The sequence below is a fragment of the Anser brachyrhynchus genome, assembly GCF_964034855.1.
Source record: "Anser brachyrhynchus genome assembly, chromosome: 25".
In the NCBI taxonomy this organism is placed as follows: Eukaryota; Metazoa; Chordata; class Aves; order Anseriformes; family Anatidae; genus Anser; species Anser brachyrhynchus.
The window spans coordinates 4848763-4867289 of NC_137718.1; the positions used below are offsets into that span (position 1 = coordinate 4848763).

At 49.0% G+C, this 18527-nt stretch overlaps 1 protein-coding gene across 2 annotated transcripts in view; it reads right to left on the bottom strand.

Moving 5' to 3' along the window:
• The window catches only part of JAM3 (junctional adhesion molecule 3), a 33289-nt gene that overhangs the window by 7645 nt on the left and 7117 nt on the right, over positions 1 to 18527 (bottom strand). The window contains exons 1-2 of one of the 2 annotated variants that reach the window (XM_080568099.1): positions 15704 to 15773; positions 528 to 593 (exon numbers count right to left, since the gene is read on the bottom strand). In XM_080568099.1, coding sequence (XP_080424225.1) covers positions 528 to 593; positions 15704 to 15758 — 121 coding nt within the window. In that variant the 5' untranslated portion in view covers positions 15759 to 15773. Of the gene's footprint in view, positions 1 to 527; positions 594 to 15703; positions 15774 to 18527 lie in introns of those variants that run through there. The other variant, XM_080568100.1, reaches the window with a different exon arrangement.

The following is an 18527-nucleotide window of genomic DNA, read 5'->3' on the forward strand; positions in this document are numbered from 1 at the left end:
TGTCCTCCCAGGTGACCTGGGGACCATGATGCCTGTGGATAAATCCAGCATATCCAGTCCCTTTTGAGGGAGGCATCGTCATCTCCATCTCTACACAAGAAGGCACCACAGCAGGGTTGGTGGTGGCTCACCCAGGATCACGTTGCAGGCTGTATTAGGGCCAAGGTAAAAAATACACATTTCCCGAACCCCTTTTCAGTGTATTAATTGCAAAGCGACTGCCTTTCCTCCATTTGGGATCCAGTTCAAAAAAGCACTTAGGCAGATACTTTGCAATGCCAATGGCTTTCAGGGGACTTCAACAAACCCTTTCAATCAAGCGTTTTGAAAACGGAGAGATATACAGACATATTCTTAAGGCCTTTGCTGAATCTCAAGCTCTCAGCAGTTCTGCCTTGCCCAAGAAACCCAGATAACCATGAGCACCAAGCAAAGTTTTTCTCAGCTGTTTGGACTGATACAAAGCTCCAGGCAGAGGGCAGTGCAGCAGTCGTGTCAGGCAGCCAGCGGGCCCCCATGGCACTCACTCTGGAATTCCTGCACCACGGGCTTGGTGTTGCTGGATGTCAGTTCCACGGCCAAGAGTCTGCAGCCTGGAAAAACAAACAGAAGGTAATAAGAAATAGCACAGCTCATAAGTCACCCAGCTAGAAACACGCTGCCTGCTGAGACAACTTCTCAGACAGCTAGGAGGACTAACTTCTCTACATAAAAGCTATTCCTGGCTACCAATGCCAGTCCTGAAGGCCTACGTTTATTTACAGTCGTGGAGTAAATACAGGAAATTATGATTGTTAGAAGCAACACTTAAAGAGGAAGATAACTAAAATGGCACAAAACCAATGTTACAGCATAAGACATCTCTTTGTGCCTTAAGCTTATTTCGATGGTAGTTATTCTCATTCTGGTAATGCAAGAGTGAACGTGTCCTTCTGCAAATTAATTTGATAATGAGGAAGAGACAGAAGTAGGGCAGTCTTAACGGTTTTTGGTCAGTTCCTTGAAGATGAAATGTGCCAGGTCTCTAGCACATGCTGACTGTATGTTCAAGTATTTTAAGGCTCAACGTGGTAATGTAAATTCAAGGTAGTAAATCATGCAAGGACAGCAATTCAGGAGGAAACACAGGAGTTTGGTGCTTTGGGTAGAGTCCCAGCCAGACTCACGTTGGGAAAAAACGCTCAGTCACGCAACGTTGCATCCTTATACCACAAGCTATTTCCCTTTACTGTCCTTGCTCTGAACTCCAACATGTTTCCAATTTATACAGTCATTTTTCCCCTTCTGCATGTTATTTTCTTTTGAAAAATCTGCCTTCTATGTCCTTTCTGCTTTGAGTTTCACAAGAGCAGGCACCGACAACGTTTCTGTACTGCAGGATACCCACACTCACCAACAGACCTCCTGAGGCAGAGGGACACAAGCGGGCAGTTTCTGGCATGGCACAGTAGGAAGAAAGCGAACCAGAGAGCATAGGTAAGCCATGCCTTCATCCCAGAGGATATTTTGGAACTGGGTGTCCTGATTCTTGCAAAGCTCATCACCTCTCAGACTCTGCAAAACATTGGCTGCTCCAAAGCCCCGTCTTATAGGCGGGAGGGTACACACTATAATCAGGACTGGATAATCAGCTCTAGTAGTATGCCACGGCCCCACATGCAGCTTTGCTATTACAAACCCAATCAGAAGACTGCTGAAATCTAGGAGAGGATAAGCACCGAATTCACTGGGCATTCGATCAACCAGCAAAGTAAAGACGACGGAAGCCAGTGCCTCAATGACATGAAAACAGATGTATCTAAAGGTTAGGAGTGTCTCTCAGAGTAAAAAAGTCATGACAAACCTGAATCAAAAGCAGAAAAGGCAGCTGAAAGAAGATGCAGAGGAAAAGAAAAGATCTTCAGCATCATGACAGACAGCTAGAATTCCTGCGCGTTGGCCTCCAGGGTGGAAAGCTTTTCGACAAAGAGAACATCTGACAACGCGGGGGCAAAACTCCTCTGGTGGAACGGATCAGACAAAACAGAGCAAGGCAGCACTCCGAGAAATGCCCGAGAGCTGCAGAGTTGCTCCGACTGAAAGCTCAAGGGCCTTGAACACCTGAAATCCTTTCAGCATTTCTGAAATGTTCCCTGTCAATTCCTATCATCCCTTGCTTGTTAACTGCTGATGCTCAGTGCCTTGGTTCTCAGCTCTTACACCCCAAATACCACTGGGGAGAGCTAGAGTTTGGCAAGGTTTAGAAGCTGCCTTTGTGTCCAAAATAATGGTTATTCATATAAAAACCACTGGGTGATGCAAAGTAATAGCTGGCCCAGCAGCACTGCTCTTAGCAGGACCTCTCCACCCTTCCCCCTTCTGCATTTGGAGACATTCACGCTGCATTTGGGAGAAATCCAACATCGAACAAGATGACAGTGCTCATGACTATAATGTGGCTGCCTGGGAAAAGTCTTATGCATCACAGCTGAAATGAGTAACAGGGCAGTGCAGTGAGCATTTTGCTTGCAGTCTGCTGCTGCTTTACTTAGGTGAGTCAGGAGAATGCCACTTTCAGAGCTGACTCGTCGCAGCTCGGAGCAGATGCTCCACTTTGGGTTTGTTTCTATCAGAAGTGGTCTGAGCAACCACAAGTAGTTTGCTGAAGTCTCCTAAGTGAAGCAGAGCCCACTTCTATCAGGCCTTCTGCTTCCAGACTTGGGAAGGTCCTTTTGAAATCTCTGGACACGTTTTCAGCTGTAGGGCCCTTCATACAAACAAGTCTTTTGATTCCTTCTGCGGTGAGATTTCTGCTTCGGGAACCAACAGGTCTTGCCTTGAGGGCCCAGGCCTGAGCACTCAGCCTAATTGTGGAGCTCCTGCTTTGCTGCCTGCTTGGGGCAGGTGGCCCTGGTAATGCATTTGGCCCAGTTTTCAAATGGGGGCAAGCTGTAGGTGGTGCCATCTTCAGGGACAGCACCCTGCTTCATCACGAAACTGCATTACAAGAGCAGTTCTGCAAACAAGAGCTTTCTCCTTGGACCTGGTATAGCAGGTGGCCATGGAGAGCTGTGATGCACCTGAAGACCTGTAGAAGATAGCTTGCACGCCATCGATCTGGTCTGTACTATCTTATAAATCTTCCTTTTGGAAACACTAGAGAAGGATGGGAAGGGAGAGGGACTTGGCAAAGGCTCCTTGTTCCGTAAAGGCAACTTGATGCTCCAATTTGTTTTGTGTTGTATGTTCTTGTTTAGAAGAGATCCTTTCCCCCCCTCCCCAAAAAAGTGTCCCATCAAGTAGATAGCATGGTAACAGTCTGACTGAAGAACTTCTGATCTTTGAAGGTCCCTTCCAACTGAACTGTTCTATTCTGTTCTCCTACAGCTACAGCACAGGTTGAAGGTAGAGACACATTACCACGATGATGTGTTATCCTTAAGGAGTTATGACTCGACAAGTATTTGTTCCAAGACAGTAGGGCTCCATCATGCTCTGGCCCCATATCATTTCTCAGAAATTATTCACAGCATGATCTTTCCCACCCATTAACCACGAGAGATTTAGGTCGATCCCTCAGGCACAAAGCAGGATGACAACAAATTTTAGACAGAAGCTGAGTCCTTGGAGACCGTGCAAGAGGTTCTCACATTATTACAAGTATTGACTGTGGGCAGAGATCAATGTGGCTGCTTAAATCACTGCTAAGCCAGATTTATTCTTCTGCGTGTGGCACAAGAATGCTGCAAATAGCATGCTCTGAATAATGACAAGGCTACAGCTGTGCAGGGAGCAAACCGAAACTCCCAAGTGACCACATAGATTGTAAAGAAGTTGCAAAGCACCTTTGCAGCTCTTTTTAAGAGTTACTTTGTGGTATCCCTCTTTCAAAGTCTCCAGGGCTGGAGGAATCTGCACAAAGCCTGTGCTTCCCAGCTGTTAGCACTCCCCTGGTGGCGCAGGGTGGGCATCTGTGCTATGTCACATTTCCCTGCTGTTGGCAAATGTTCCCTTTGGTCAGCGCACTTCTGCATTGCTTGGTTTTGTGTGCCAAATCATCGTTATTAGTGGCAACCGTTACCTTCAGAAAGTTTCTTCCAAAGTTGTTCCTTTAGGCCTTTTTCAGCCCAGTGCAAATAATCCGTGAAGGTTTTGTGTTATGTAAATTTCTCTTCAAAGGCCTCGGCACCCAGGATGTGTAGAAGAGCTGTGCATAGACACGCATTCCTTTCCAGAGCAGCATGCATGCCACAACAGACGCACCTACCAGATCTGTATGTACTAAATCTCTGAATACCTACCAGATCTGTATGTGCTACAGACTCAGCCAGACATATGGTTGAATCCCAAATGCCATCAGTTCTCCGAAATAGAATCCAGGACAAGGCACTGAAGTCTATAGCATATTCTTATGGCACTTCTTTTAGCTAAAGAGATCCAGCCCATACTTGTTACTGTGACTCATGGTATCTGAATCACTTTAAAATGTTGCACTGAACCTACAGAAGAAATAAACTAGCAGCTTTATAGACATCTAGACTGTGTTAAGTCTCCTATCTCTGTACGGCGTTTAATGTAAAGGCTGACCTTTTGTCTCCTTCCATCCAAATCTCTTAAATCTGTTTAGAAATTCTAGGCAGAAGTTTGAAGAGGAGGTAAACTATTTTTTTAAGTGTTGTAAGCAATGTAAAAAGGATGACCAGGAAAAAATTGATGCAAGTTGCTGCCAACAGCCTATGTTGCAGTATAGTTCAACCCTTCCTTGCCAATCTTGCAGTTATCTGATACAGTAATTTTAGTTAATGCACTGTCAGGCACAAGCAGTACAAAACCACGCAGCTGTATTTAAGCACCTACCCACTAAAGTAACAAAAATATGCCTTTCTTGAGGCTTCCATCATCAATAAGCTGTTGCTCGATTTGCAATTCAAAACGCATCGAAGCCACGCAGGAAAGCTGCTGTAAACCACACGCCTTGTTAAGCATCTTCGCTTCCCGGGTGGTTCCTTCGTGCAGTAGGAGTGCTGCGGAGCGCGATCCACGGCGAGGTGTTGGAAGTGCGTTAGCCAAGTGCTCCGCGTGTCATTTCTTTTTTTTTGACTGCCAGGCTGGAGCTGCCCCCTGCAGCACCCATCCTCAGCGCTGTGAGCTGGCGTGAAGGAAACAGCCAGGGCTGGTAGAGCAGAAGTGACGAGAGCAGCAGGCATGAGACGAGCCCCCTTGTTAGGGGCAGCCCAGCCGACCCCGGCACTGCCCCTGCTTTACAAGCGTGGTGGGCGTGCAGTAGGAAGGAAGATAACTGTTAAATTTGTGAGAAACCTCCAGAGGGACAGCGAAGGAAGCCACACAGTACTGTCTGCTGGACTGGATAAGACAAGGAAGAGGGAGGCCAGCTTGCTGCATGCAGCTTGCTTTGAGAAAATCACCGTAAGCCCTGTACTGCAGAAACATCTAGCCTTCTGCACTGTGAAATATCCATCCCTTTTTCTTTCAGGCTCTTTTTCCTCCTCTCTGTCACCAGCATACCCCACTCCTACTCCACAATGCAACTTGCACCAGTGTAAACAAGGTGCCATGGGTTAGGCAATATGGTCTGTTACAGGAATAAGATACCAAAACATGCCTACCGTGCTCTGGCCTTTATAAGTTTTGAGTTGTTTTGTTATTTTTGTATGGTTTTTTTTCTTGGTCTGACTGTCCCTTGGCTGGGGTTTTGTAATAGCTTAAGGGACTTAAATGTACTTGAGATATATATAAAGACTGGATTTACAGAGGGCACATAAGTGTGCAGTCAGGGAATGAATGGCATACCTCGTTCTCACTGAGTTCCAGTGCAAATTAGGCTGGCTATTGATCCTCGTATACACTTTTAGGTGTCTCATCATAACTTTCTACGTGACAGCTCATTTAGGTTTGTCTAAAAACCCAGCCTATATCTATAAATGCAGTCAGAGGTCTTTGTTTTATAGCACTCAGTCTTAACTTTCCACCTTGCCTCCAGTCCAGGAGGAAGGAGCCGGTGGTACGCTTGCTTTCGCATCCAAGATCCCCGTTAAAAGCCCCACCAAGCTGACACAAACAAGCAGGCCGGTGGACTGTGCTGTTCAAATGACCAGACGGAGCTGCATGCCTTTCTTTTATTCCAGTTTTCCGTGGCGCCTCCCTGAGACCAGCAAGCCAAGCCTGACTCACGGGTGGGCTGCCCCGGGAGCGAACAATGTAGATGTGCAGCGAGAGATTAGCGAACAAAAGCTTAGGAGTGTCTCCGTTCAAATTAAGTAACAGATGGACCTGGGCTGTGTGGGGGCTGATAACGGTTATAAAAAGGCCATCACCAGACTGCGGCCAGCCCACCCTGGAAAAAACCCACTCGGTTGTAAATCCTATGTGCTGTTATAACTGCCTGCGCTAGTAAGGCTTTATTTTTACCAGCTATCATAAAACAGCATGGCTTATTTTAGATGCATGGCTTGTAGTGCTCACTTAAAGGGTTGCCAAATCTCTGATAGACACCTACAAACAGAGGAGATGTGCCTGCCTGGGCAGGGAACGGGGAGCATAATTAACCTACAGAAGGCAAATGCAGTATTACAGAGCGGTGTTCGGTGCTCTGCGTGGTACTGCCTTGTGCTTTTCTCCTCTCCTAAGTAGCTTGGTGATGGCACTCATTTCTTCTTAAATAGCCGTAATAAGGGAGTCTCTGGTAGTCTCAGCAGGACCAGGACCCCGCAGTACAAAGCTGCGTGGAAGATGATTGAATATTTGCATTCATCTGAAGATGTGAGCATTTCAGGATTTGCTCATAATTCGCTCTTCCTGCTCACCACTAGAGAAGGCAAGGGAATGTCTGTCTGTAAACGGAGTTGTGGAATAAAATCTTAACCTGTTTAAAGCTCTTAATTTAAACCAGCACCTTAACGACCTGACTGTATTTGCTGCAGACAAGGCCCATTAGCATCCAAACCATGCACACAGTCCTTTTTTTTTTTTCCTTTTTTTTTCTTCTTTTTTCTTTTTCTTTTTTCTTCTCCCCCTTGGACAGGAGGATTTGCTGCTCTACCTCCTAATCAGACAGCAAAGCCATTGGTATACATACAGCCTACACACCCCCACTTAATCGTGAAACAAGTTGGTAGTGAGGAGATACAGAGCCCTCTTAAGACAAAAGCCTCTCTGCAAAGCAGCTTCTTGCAGCAGACAAACATTCCTCCTCTCTTCCACGCAGGGAAGGAAACATAGGTGTTGCCTGGTGAAGACTGCACAGTGCTTCTTGATGCTTTCCCAAGATTTGGTTTTGTCCTGTTGGGTTGCAGCTGCAGACGCATTGCTTCAAGTATCCATCTGACAAGGCCTTCTGGAGGTAAGAATTTCACAATCTTTGGTTGCGGTTTTGCTCATGGCATCACAGCATGTTTAGGGGTGAGGTGTTAAGGCCCTGCATATCTGCACTTTCACAAAAACAAGACAGCCTATTCTCATGATGAGATCTGCACACCACTTGCTTTGCAAATCCTGAGGCCTGTGCTATCAGGAGGCATCACGAGCCATGCTCCAGAGCTGTCTGAACAGGGAGAGTTCACGCTTACTCAATGTCTTAGCACAAGCCTGAGCTCTTACTGGGCACACTGAGCTCGGACCTAGTCCACTGGCAGGTTGTTGTGCCCTGTTCTTCCTAAGAGAAGAGGGGATGCTTTAGGAGAGAGGCACGGTTGAACCAGCAGCTGGCAACCCAGTGAGTAAGCTGCTAGGTCGATGGGCCTAACCTACTTACCCCATCTTAATGAAATAGCTCTTCACCCATCAGAACAGACACCATTCAAGAGACCAAGAGCCAGCTCCGCAGATGTATTTAAATGCTGTTGACATCATGAGGAAGATAGGCATTTAATACTTCGTAGATGTGGCTGTACATGCCTTGCCCAACACCTTAATCTGTGCACTGATTAGTCCTAGCTCTCCTGTTTTCCCCAACTCATACCCCAGTTTCTGGGAAAGGACTTTCTGGGAGAGGACAGCACATATGTGCAAGATAGGAATGAAGCAATAGTTGGCTGGATAACTAAAATCTACTACCATAGAGACAGAAGTAGAAAAGGCTAGAGAGTTTAACAGAATCATAGAATACCCTCAGTTGGAAGGGACTTACTCAGATCATAGAGTCCAACCCAAAGAAAAGATGGAAGAAGTCTGACTTTGCCTCTCAAGATCTGGAACAAGGAGTAATCAAGAGGAAACAGGTAGAAAATGTATAGGAAAGCTGTGCAGAGAAGACGCTGTTATTACTCGCCCTTGCAGCGCTGAGTTGCTTTTCCCTTCCCAAGAAAGAAATGTGAGGCTGAACTGAAAGACTCATTTTCTTTGGGTAAGCATCAGGGAGCAAGGCACACAGCTCCCGCATTGCATCAGATACCACTAACCAAGGGATTAAGTCTTGCCCAGATCATTTATTTTGCCTTGCTACTGACCTCTGAGGTCAAGCCCCTTGCACAGATGCTTTGGGCTTGCAATGTTACACTGCCTCTCCAGAAGGAAAAAACAGGGGCAGGTGGCCTTGCCGTGTGGCTCTGAGGAAAGACCATTAGGCAGAAGAGCTGCTAATTACATCGGCACCAAGTTTTTGGCAAAAGCCAGAAGAAAAATAAGGCAACAAGGAAATAATTACAGATGACTTGGCTAGGTATGTATTAAAACGGTCACATTGTACTGAGCATTGTTTGTGCCATTTTCATTAACAAATGAACAGCTTAATTACCTCTTCACACTGGGCAGGCTCACAGCCAATACTTGACCATGAAAATTAGTGCATTCACTGAAAACAGGGCAGGAGCAGACCTCAAGAGGTCAGCTCATCCCCACCTCTGCTTTAGGACATGAAAACCCAAGGAATACAGCTGGTTGGGCCCCTGGATGTCTGCTGAGACTCTTGTGCACTGTTTCCCCGTGATCACTTTGATCTGTTAAAGGGCATAAAATGTTCATCAGTTAAGCTTTGGTCTCCTCAAATTCAGTGTCACCTCCAGTTAAGTAAGGACGTACAGCCCCAGTTCACTGGAGGACGAAACTGAGGATTGGGAAGTTACAGAAGAGTAAGGAATGCACCACATCAGCCTGCAGTGGATGTGTAATTCTGTGACCTTACAATAGCAAAAGTGAAGGACAAAAGCGGTGAGCACTAAAGATAAGTGGGAATATTTGCACAAGGCAAATTTGAAACCAGCCCTTCCTGCCTATTCCCACTTGCCTTCCATTCTTTTCCAAGCCAGCCCCAAGAATTGCCATATTGGCACATCCTACATTATTTTTCACTTCAGCAAGTCCCTTTCCTCCTAAAAGTGGCAGATGCTGATACCAAATTAGTGCCAAGTGGGAGGGAACCAGCTGATAACTGTGATAAGAGCCAGAGGCAATGGTCTTCCTCCTGTCCTCTCCCTTCCTCCCGACAGGATCTCTTGGCAGCAGACAGATGTTAAAGGAAGTCTCCAGGGTAGAGTCAGGCCAGTGATGCATGGCAGGGACCTGTGGACAGGGTCAGGGAGACAGAATGATCTGTAACGGGAAAGGGGCAAGTGGGACAAGTTTGGTTTTTTTTCCCCTTGTGTGGGAATTCGACTCAAGGATTGCTGAGAATCTCATAAGCCAAAGTGACGTTTTCCAGGCTGCGTGCCAGCCGATGCACAGACTTGGTCTCAGCAGGTATTTGACTTCCACAGGAGCTAGGGTGCTCGATACCTGCCTGACCCTGCCTTTTGATGAGGACACACGTATCAAAAGCTGCCTGAAATGCAAAGACAGGAAATAAGCGGATATGCTATCAGCACCAGGCTTTGCAATGCTCTTTAGTGTCTGGCTGTGTCCCAGCCATCAATACAGAGACTCACAGGGTTTTAGCCTATAATCCTCTATTCCTCTGTCTGTGACTCTAATCTCTTGATCCTTAGGTCTCCTCCAGCCTATAGCTTGACCAACAAAGCACAAATTTGAAGTTCTGCTTATCAGAGACCAACCATGTCATCTTCCTGTGGAAAATGGGAGTTGGGGAGAAGTAGCAGTCGTCAGAGCCAGGAGCTGATAGCAGGCTAGAGAAGGGAACGGGAGAGGGCGTGAGCAAGCGCACACAGAAAGCATTTACGACAAGACTGAAAACAGCTCTCCTTTTAAGAGCATTTTTTTTCTTTCAGATTTTACAGTATCATTTTGCCTCTCTTTTTCATGTGTATAATTCTAGCCTGGGGTATAAAACACAATTGTGTAGCTAATGTGTTGCACAAAACATGTACAAATGAATGTTGCCAGCAAGTGACTGCAGGCACCAAGGGAGCAATCACATCTGCCTATGAGCTTGCTACCCGGAGCCTGTGAAACTACTGCCGTCATTCCATGCGGGAGAGGTGGGGCTGTCTGCTCCACGGCCGCTTTGAAGCTTTGCAGTGAATCTGTCAGAACAAAGGATGCAGATTTACAGGGGGAAACTGCATTCAGCAGAAAGCTGCGCGGGCCACGTGAAGGCCTGAAGATGTGAGCTGGGGGAATATCCTTCCAGGGGCTGCCCTGAATCACGGTAACAGATCCAAAAAGACTTACCTTATTAACATCAGCCCGAGCACAGGCTTCAGACCTACAGAGGGAGTTGTGCTGCAGGGTTCAACAGAGATTTCCTTAGGAAGCGCATCAGGAATTAAAGGTAGCCCAAATGAAGTCACTGACAGACAAAGATGAGAAACTAGATGCAGAGAGAGCACTGCTAGGAAGATGCTGGCACACATTAGCAGCAGAAGCAGGAGGAAAGTAAGGCAACGTCAGAGCAAAGAGGGAGGAGGAAAGCCCTTCTGCCTTGTCCCAACCTGGATTCCTGACCAGAGCAAGCTTGTTTAGCAGAGCAGAAATGAGGCTCGGCCAGAGAGGTTCAAAGATTCCTTGTCCTGGGGGAGTTGAGTGAGCCACATATCCGAGAACTTCTCCCAGACCCTGACTTGTTTTTCTCCTTAAACATATCTCGCAGCTATTTTTAGCAGAGAATTTTCTCAGCCGACTGCTCCCAGTTGAGCCCTGGTCCTTTTCCCAGAGCCACAGGCCCAGCAGCGGAAGGGTTGCTGCTCTGCAGGGAAGCGCGTTCCTGGCCACGTGCTGTTCCCCAGGTCAGCTTAGCCCCATTTCACTGTTCTGCTGGTTTTGGGGTTTACATGTGGAGCTGCCAGGCCTCTCCTGAGGCAAACCAGTCTGGTACAGGGACACTAAATGCTCTCAGAGACCCAAAAGCCATATGCAGGGTTACAATTCTGTCTGTAATTTAAGAAGGAGCTAAAGTAGAGGGTGGACTGGACTTGATAACTGTCTGTAGGCTTTTTAAGAGTATGAATGGCAAGAAAGGTGGGAAGGAGATGGAAAGAAATTATTAGGCTGACATTAATAACAGGATCTGCTTCGCAGCACTAAAATCTATTTGGATTCCTTCCAGGTCCTCCAAGGGAAACAGTGGAAGCCTTTATTGTTCATAAAAGTTGCAACTAAATTCGGACTGGATAAAGCTTAAGGAAATACCTCTTGGAGGACAACCCTGCCTTGGCTGCTGGAAGCCGATGAGGTAACTCCCTTCCTCTTCTCTTTTTCTCTTGGGGCCCTTATTCCTCCTTAGCCAAAATGCTAACCTGTTCATCAGTTCCTTGGCTCCCCAGCTTCCAGTGCAGAGCAAGCTCTCTGCCTGCTCTGGATGTCTGCCTGGGTGCAATTAGCAAAGCAGCAGTTAACATAAAGGGACGGTTCACAGGGAAGCAACGACTGCAACTTCTTTAATCTGCGGCTTGATTTAATACCAGCCTGCCAGAGACGGGCATTTAAATCAAAAAGCCAGATCGGGGCACGTAGGTGGGCAAATCGAGTAAAGCAGGACTGAACCCCTGCTAATGTGCAGGGGGTCCCTGGGGGACTGGGCGCTCTCAGTGGTGCGGATGAGACACGGGGAGGCTGCGTTCCAGCGCTGCGGAGCTGCAGCGGTCAGTTGCTTACAGCAGAGCCACAGTCAAGGAGGTCCCTCTAACAATGGCCCCTTCTTGGTCAGTGTATCTGTTGCCTGTGTGTCTTGGAGTCATGTCAGTGAAGCAAACAGATTGGGAACATATTTGTACTCCCCGCAGCAGTACAGAAGCCAACCCAGACAGAGGAGAGCAAGCTGGGTTCTTTTCTGCTCCTTGCCTCGGCGCCAAGTTTCCAGCTCTGCTTGAAACCTGTGGCCGAGCCCTGCTTTGGCAGGGGTGAAGGGAGAGGACAGGCAGGGTCAGGAAATACTCTACTTTCAGCTCGTGCTTGCAGAAGTTGGCAGCTGGCTACAAGAGAAGGGAGCCAGGCTGAACTCAAAGAGCTAAACACCTCTGAAGGCCCCCACAGGAGATTAAATCTGGCTCTCTGCACCTTTGCCCTTCTCCCCGGCTATGCTTAAACAAATGGGCCCGAGAATAGCATTCACCTGGGACAGCCCACAGATGCTGCATGAGGGCTCATCCCTTCAAAAAAACCTTCAAAAACCTTCTCCAAGCCTAGCAAGGATCCCAGGAGCCCAGGATTTCTCTGCGACCTTCATGTACACGTTCCAAAACACGGGCACTTAACCTTTGTGGCTCCCTTGAAAATCCCAGCGACAGCGTTTTATGGATGAGTATGTTTCCCCTAACATCTGCCCCCTGTATCAGATGCTGCCAGAGCCTCTCTCTCTTCTGGCTCTGCTCCCAGCTGAAGGACAGACAATAGGCATTTGAATGCAGTCTCCACTTCCCCTCCCTAACAGCCTGGGGGAGATGGCACATTGGAGCCAAGACAGCACTGAAAGCACAGCTTGCCAGCCAGCGACAAGTCTCTCTAGATCATGGCCTGCCTCTTCTTCCCCTCCCAGTGTAGCTGAACCACTGGCTGCAGTTGTTACTGGGCAGCCAGGCCAGCTCTGCCGGGCACTAAATCCTGGCAGCATCCCACCAAGCACACTGAGGGAGTCCTAGCACACTGCTACTACAGTCAGCCTGATCCCTCTCCAAATGCTGCCAAAACCAGCTCACCTCCTGAGTTCCCACCCGTGCTGGCCAGGGCACTGGTTAATCAACCTCTCCTGTACCTCACCACCACGCCGGCTCACCTGGAGATGTGCTGGCTACCTCTTGGGCTTCCCCTCGCTCGCTCCCACCAGCATCTTGCTGCAATTAACTGACCCAGGCAGTGTGCAGGGCACGGAAGAGCAGCGGGTTTGACAGGGGTTCAGTGAGAACTGGTTTGGATCTTCCTAAAGAGCCATTGTTCTGTCTTTCTAGAAATAGCCCTGCTTCTTGCATCCCGGAGCTGTTCAGCCTGTTTGGCACTGCTTCTGCTGCTTCAGAAACAACAACAGAGCGAGGAAAAACCTGTCTAGACACCATTTACCTTCCATCAACTCCCATTGCCACATCAAAGCACCACTTCAAACACACCTACAAACTGGCCAGGTAATAATCCCCGGCTCTCCTGTGTCTGCTCCAGCCAGAGGCAGGCAGATCCGTCCCATCGTGCTTCAGAGTTCATCTTTAATCCAAGCTCTTCTGAGAACAGGAAGAGAGAGAGGATGAAAAATCTCATTACAGGACCATCACCAGAAGTCACCTGGCCTCATGCTACTCATGGAGGACCCACGTTCTTTCTGCTCAGCATCCAGGTACAAGCAGAAATCTCACCTGCCTCCTATCAGCAATCTGCAAACATCCTTTGAAAAGCAACCATGTAAAGGAAAGCAAGCTTCTCTGCAGACCTTTGCTGGGGCTGGAGCAGGCAGTGATGCACAGGGGCTCTCCCACTGCTGTGCAGCACGTGGCGTACAGCTTGCCAGCACGCTGCATTCGTCTGAAATTGGACGAGACAGAGTGCTGCGCTGCAAAAATCCACTAAAGGGCAAGCCGGTGGCTGTGCTGCCATCAATTGTTTCAGACGCAGTTCTCTGCTTGAAAAGGGATTGCAACGTGAGGGCTGCTTATCATCCCGAGCAAGCGGCTTTGCAGCAGTTTTAAGAGCCAGCCAGGTCTGAGGTCCGCAGCGCATCAGGTGCTGCACAGACACGTTCTGAACGGACCTGAAGCCTGGCTCCACGGACCCCTTACCTCCCCAAAGCTGTCTGTGTGAACGCTGAGCAAACTGTGCCACAAACCAGAGATCAAAGATCCTATGCTACCCAGGGAAACTGAAGTCACCAAGAGCTACAAGCAGCTTGTCCACCACGAGGCAGCAAGTCACTGAGCGGGATGAAGTCACAGGAGCTCAGGTAAATGCTCAAGATACCTCGAACCCAAAGGGGCGACAACAGCATTAATGGAGGTGGAGAGGCTTTTAGGTCACTCGAGCACAAATTACTTGAAGGCACATTTGGGGAAGCACCTGGCACTAGCATCCAGCCCTGGCCCTGCGTAGCCTCCACAACAGCAACATCTAGCTCATTATTATAATAAGGGTCTTTTGAAATACCTTCTGTGTGAGAGACAGCTAAGAAAATCCAGTCTGGCTTTATTCTGTCTCAGGCAGAAACAGCCTTTATTTAGCAAACTGCTGCTAACAGCTCTGTCTCATTAGGCAGTGTTTAGGGAACCAGGCTGCAATTGTTCTGAAGCCTGGTGTTGCAGAAAGCCTTGCTAATGAGGTCTAAAGGAGACGATTCCTCCTGACAGGCCCACAATGACCTAGAAATCCTACTTAATTCCCTGTCAGTGAAAAAGTGCTGAGTAACACTGAGGTGCAGAGGCGATGGGGGCTGATTTGGGAGGGAGGCTGTGGCCTCTGTTCACACTTTGGGCTGTGACGCAAGAGCTCTAGGGCAGAAAAGTCAGCACCGCTCAGCTGTGCAGCAGCTCCCCAGACGAAGCAGAGGCTCGGCGTGCAGATAAGCAGGGACTTGCTGTGGGAAGGTTTCTAGCCTGGTCTGTAGAAGACTTGCCACCATGCAGAGCATGCAATGCTGGGAGTGGACGTCTCTGCTTAACACAATAGAGGAGACAGGATTAGGTGCTTAGAAAGAGCAAGGCTCTAGCTAGGGTAGCTACGGCACCTCTGGAGGCCCTCAGTGGCAGCACCTGGATGTGGTCTTCTCAGTGCTTGTCTCCTCTGGATCATGCTTGCTTACAAACTGTGCCAAAACCCCTGCCAAGACCCTGACTCAATTAACTCAATTTTACCTACGTTCCCAGGCGTCGCGTGCCCAGCAGCTCACAAACTTCACCTGCAGTGCTACCAGTAGAGACCGTGGTATGTGCTACCTGGGGAACAGCATCTCCTGCCGCTTGCTGGTCTCCTCTGGCTTGGATGTGGGATGAGCAGCGGCTGCTCCAGCAGGCTGTGCATGCGCCCCGAAGGTGGTGTTAAGCTTTTGACACATTCTGCCCCAACCGCTTTTCCTTATTTCCTCGGAGGAAAATGCAGCAGGCTGGCACAAGCCAGGACCACAGACGTGCTGCTTTCAAGTGGTTTGCTTTCGACAAGCAGCGTGCGTGCCGTGGTTAGCATCCTCTGGGCTGGGTGGCCCGGAGCCAGCCAGGCCAGAAGCTGAGGTACAGGGACTCAGCTGGAATGTGGGCTGGATGCAGCTGACCTCGAAGACCATCCCCAGTAAAGACCCTTGCAGGCATGTGCTAGCCACCTGTTTCAGCCAGCAGACGAGGGACTCAACCAGGAATTCTGGAGCTGAATGCACAGTCTGTTAAAGAGGGGTCTGAAGACTCCCACCCACCGTGAAGCTGTCGCTGATGTATGCTCCCGTGCAGACTCAGAGCACAGGAATGCATCTTTGCCCATCACGTGCAAGACTGCTCCTCCCTTACTGCAGATGCATCCCTGTTTAAGGTACAGCTCAAATCCACAAAGGACGGCTGTGGGGAAAAAAAAGAAGTGGAAACAAAATCACCAGCCGAAATAACATCTAGAGACAGTCTTAAAGTAAGTAATGAGCTGGGGAGCCTCCGTTTCTGAAAAGCCGGTCTGAGATGCCTCGAGTAGTGTGATTTCAAAAGACGTCAAAGGGCTGCCCTGTGGGTCAGCTCCCTTTCAAAACATGTCAGGCAGTGCCTCGGAGATCACCAGTCGCTTTGGACTATCTAGGCCCTAGTTTCCCTTAGCAGATCCCAGGTCATGTTGTTTTTTATCCCTGTTTTCCAGCTGCCGGTGCCAGAGCCCAGCCTGACGCCTCAAACCAAGCCCACGAGAAGCAGGACGCTGAAGAGACCTAGCTGCCTCTGCACCTTATCTGCTTGGGCTCTGCTGGCACAGACAGGGGATCTGCTCAGAGCCATGAGGAAAAGACATATGCTGCGAAAGGAAGGACCAGCTTTATTTTACCAGCCTGTGTTCGCACCAGAAGTGTGCTTTAAAGACTGCCTTGCAAAGTAGGAATTAAATCCAAAGGTGCCTATGCATCTTCCTCGCTGTCATCCCTTTATCAGTTATCTCCAGCCTGCTCTGAGCTAGAAGATGAAAGGATCATAACACCACTTATCTTCCCACTTAAGAACATGCTTAGCAGCTTGCTGCTAAAGAGGAGGATACTCAAGCCTTGGGAAGCAGCTGTAAATTCTGCAAATGGGTTCCCTGGCATTTCTTTGAAGGAGATATTGCTTCTCAATGAGGGATACAGAAAGGAAACCGGGGAGGGAGGGAGAAGAGGGAAGTCTTTGTAGCAAAGAAAACTTTGCCTCATGTCAAGAACGTGAAGCTGAGTGACAGATGTGAGACTTGAGGCATGTGTGTCTCAGAAGTGACCGAGCATGAGCCAGGAACTGAAAGGCTCTTGGGAAGTATTTAGGCAGCCAGACTTGTCATGTTTGTCACTAGACCACAAGAAGCTCCAAAAACACACTCTTCAAGACTGTGCAGTGCTACAGCCAAGAAGGTTAGGGATCCCCTTACATGCTGCGGGCAGAACTGCTGCACACAACCAGCTCCAGCTCCAACAAGTCCTCTGAGCCTCTCCCTTAACGACAGGTAAGGGGTAAGTCTGCTGCCTCACCTCCGGACCTGACCCTCATCTCCTCTCTTCCCAGAGCTACTTGTTATCACGCTGAAGCTGGGTCCCCGCCTTTGTCTATGCTTAGCAGCTGAGTCAAACTGTCAGAGCTGCCAAAGAGAGTCTGTTCCAAATATTTGCGAAAAGAGGAGGCTCGGGGAGCCTGCAGCAGAACGCCACGATCCTCCTGGCGAGCAGAACAATCGCTCTTGTGGACCGGCCGCGGGCTGCTGGTGGGCGACAAGCACGCCTTGCTGCAGCCTCGGGAAGGAGCTCCCAATTCCTGCCGTGCTCACGGACCACCACAAACGAACTGGGATCTCGAATTCCCTCTGGCCCCTGGCAATGCCCCAGCAATCCGGCCCTGCACTCACCAGCCCTGATCGCAGCTCAGCTGTTGGGATGGAGAACCCAAGATGCAGTTGGTAGCGGGGAGAGGGGGGCACTGGAGCGCCTCAGAAGCTGTTGCCAGCCAAAATGCTGACTTCAAAGGGCTTATCTTGCCCTGTGTGGGAGAGCGTGCAGCGCCTGTGGGCAAGGACAGCTGTTTGGCCAGGCCCAGCAGAGAATTTTTGAGGGAAGAAGAGAGAAGTTCGTACCTGGGTTAACCTCCCCTCCGGCACGCACAAGGCAGATTTGGCAGGCAGAGCTCCGCACTGCCCTGTTATTTATGGGATGCTGAGAACTGGCTAAAGCAAAGGGAAAATGCCAGGTACGTAAGGACGTTCACCAGCTTGATAGCCAGGGCTGCTTGAGGGAGGACCCAGGAGATGCAGGAGGCGATTACAAGGCACCCTGGCTTTCATCTCCAGTTCAAAGGCAACTCCATCAGCGCTGACTGAATTGTAGCCAACTAATAGCTGTTTGCTGGTGCACAGGAATGGAGATATGCCATTGCCTCCTCGCTCCCTGAGAGACCAGACCAACTCCACCACTGCATTACCTGCAATCTCAGCAGAGTAGCTAAGAGCAAAGAAGGATACGGAGCAGCACCTCGTCTGTTGTGGGAGCTCCTAGATCAACAAGGAGCCTTCATGGCATGTGTGTCCATCCCTCTCAGCAGAACACAGATCAGTCATGCTGATAAGGAGCTGTATTTTTTCCTTTTACCTTGGTTGTTGGTCTCTAAACACCTCGACAGAACCAACCCACTCCTCCGAGCATGGGTGACTCCCACGGAGCAGGGCTGCCGCAGAGGTACGAGGCATTGTTGTGCGCGGAGCTGGGACTTCCTCTCCTAAGGTACGTTACTGATGCAGACAACCTCGCCCCGACGGGACGGATGTTTTCCAGGCTCTAAAAATACCTCGTTCCGAACACCACGGTGGGTATGAAGAAATGTTTATCTTCAAGCTTTTGCAGAGATCAATGCAGAAGAAAAAGATTAAAGCGAAGGTTTAAGCGTGCATTAAAAATAGCTGTTGATAAGATCCTTTTCGGGATAAAAGCTGTTTTGCAGAAGCAGCAAGAACTGCAGGGCTTTGCAACACCTTCCCTGCCGTTAACTGTGTAAGCTCCCGGAAATCATTCAAGAGAGTGTTAGCAGCCAAAGCGC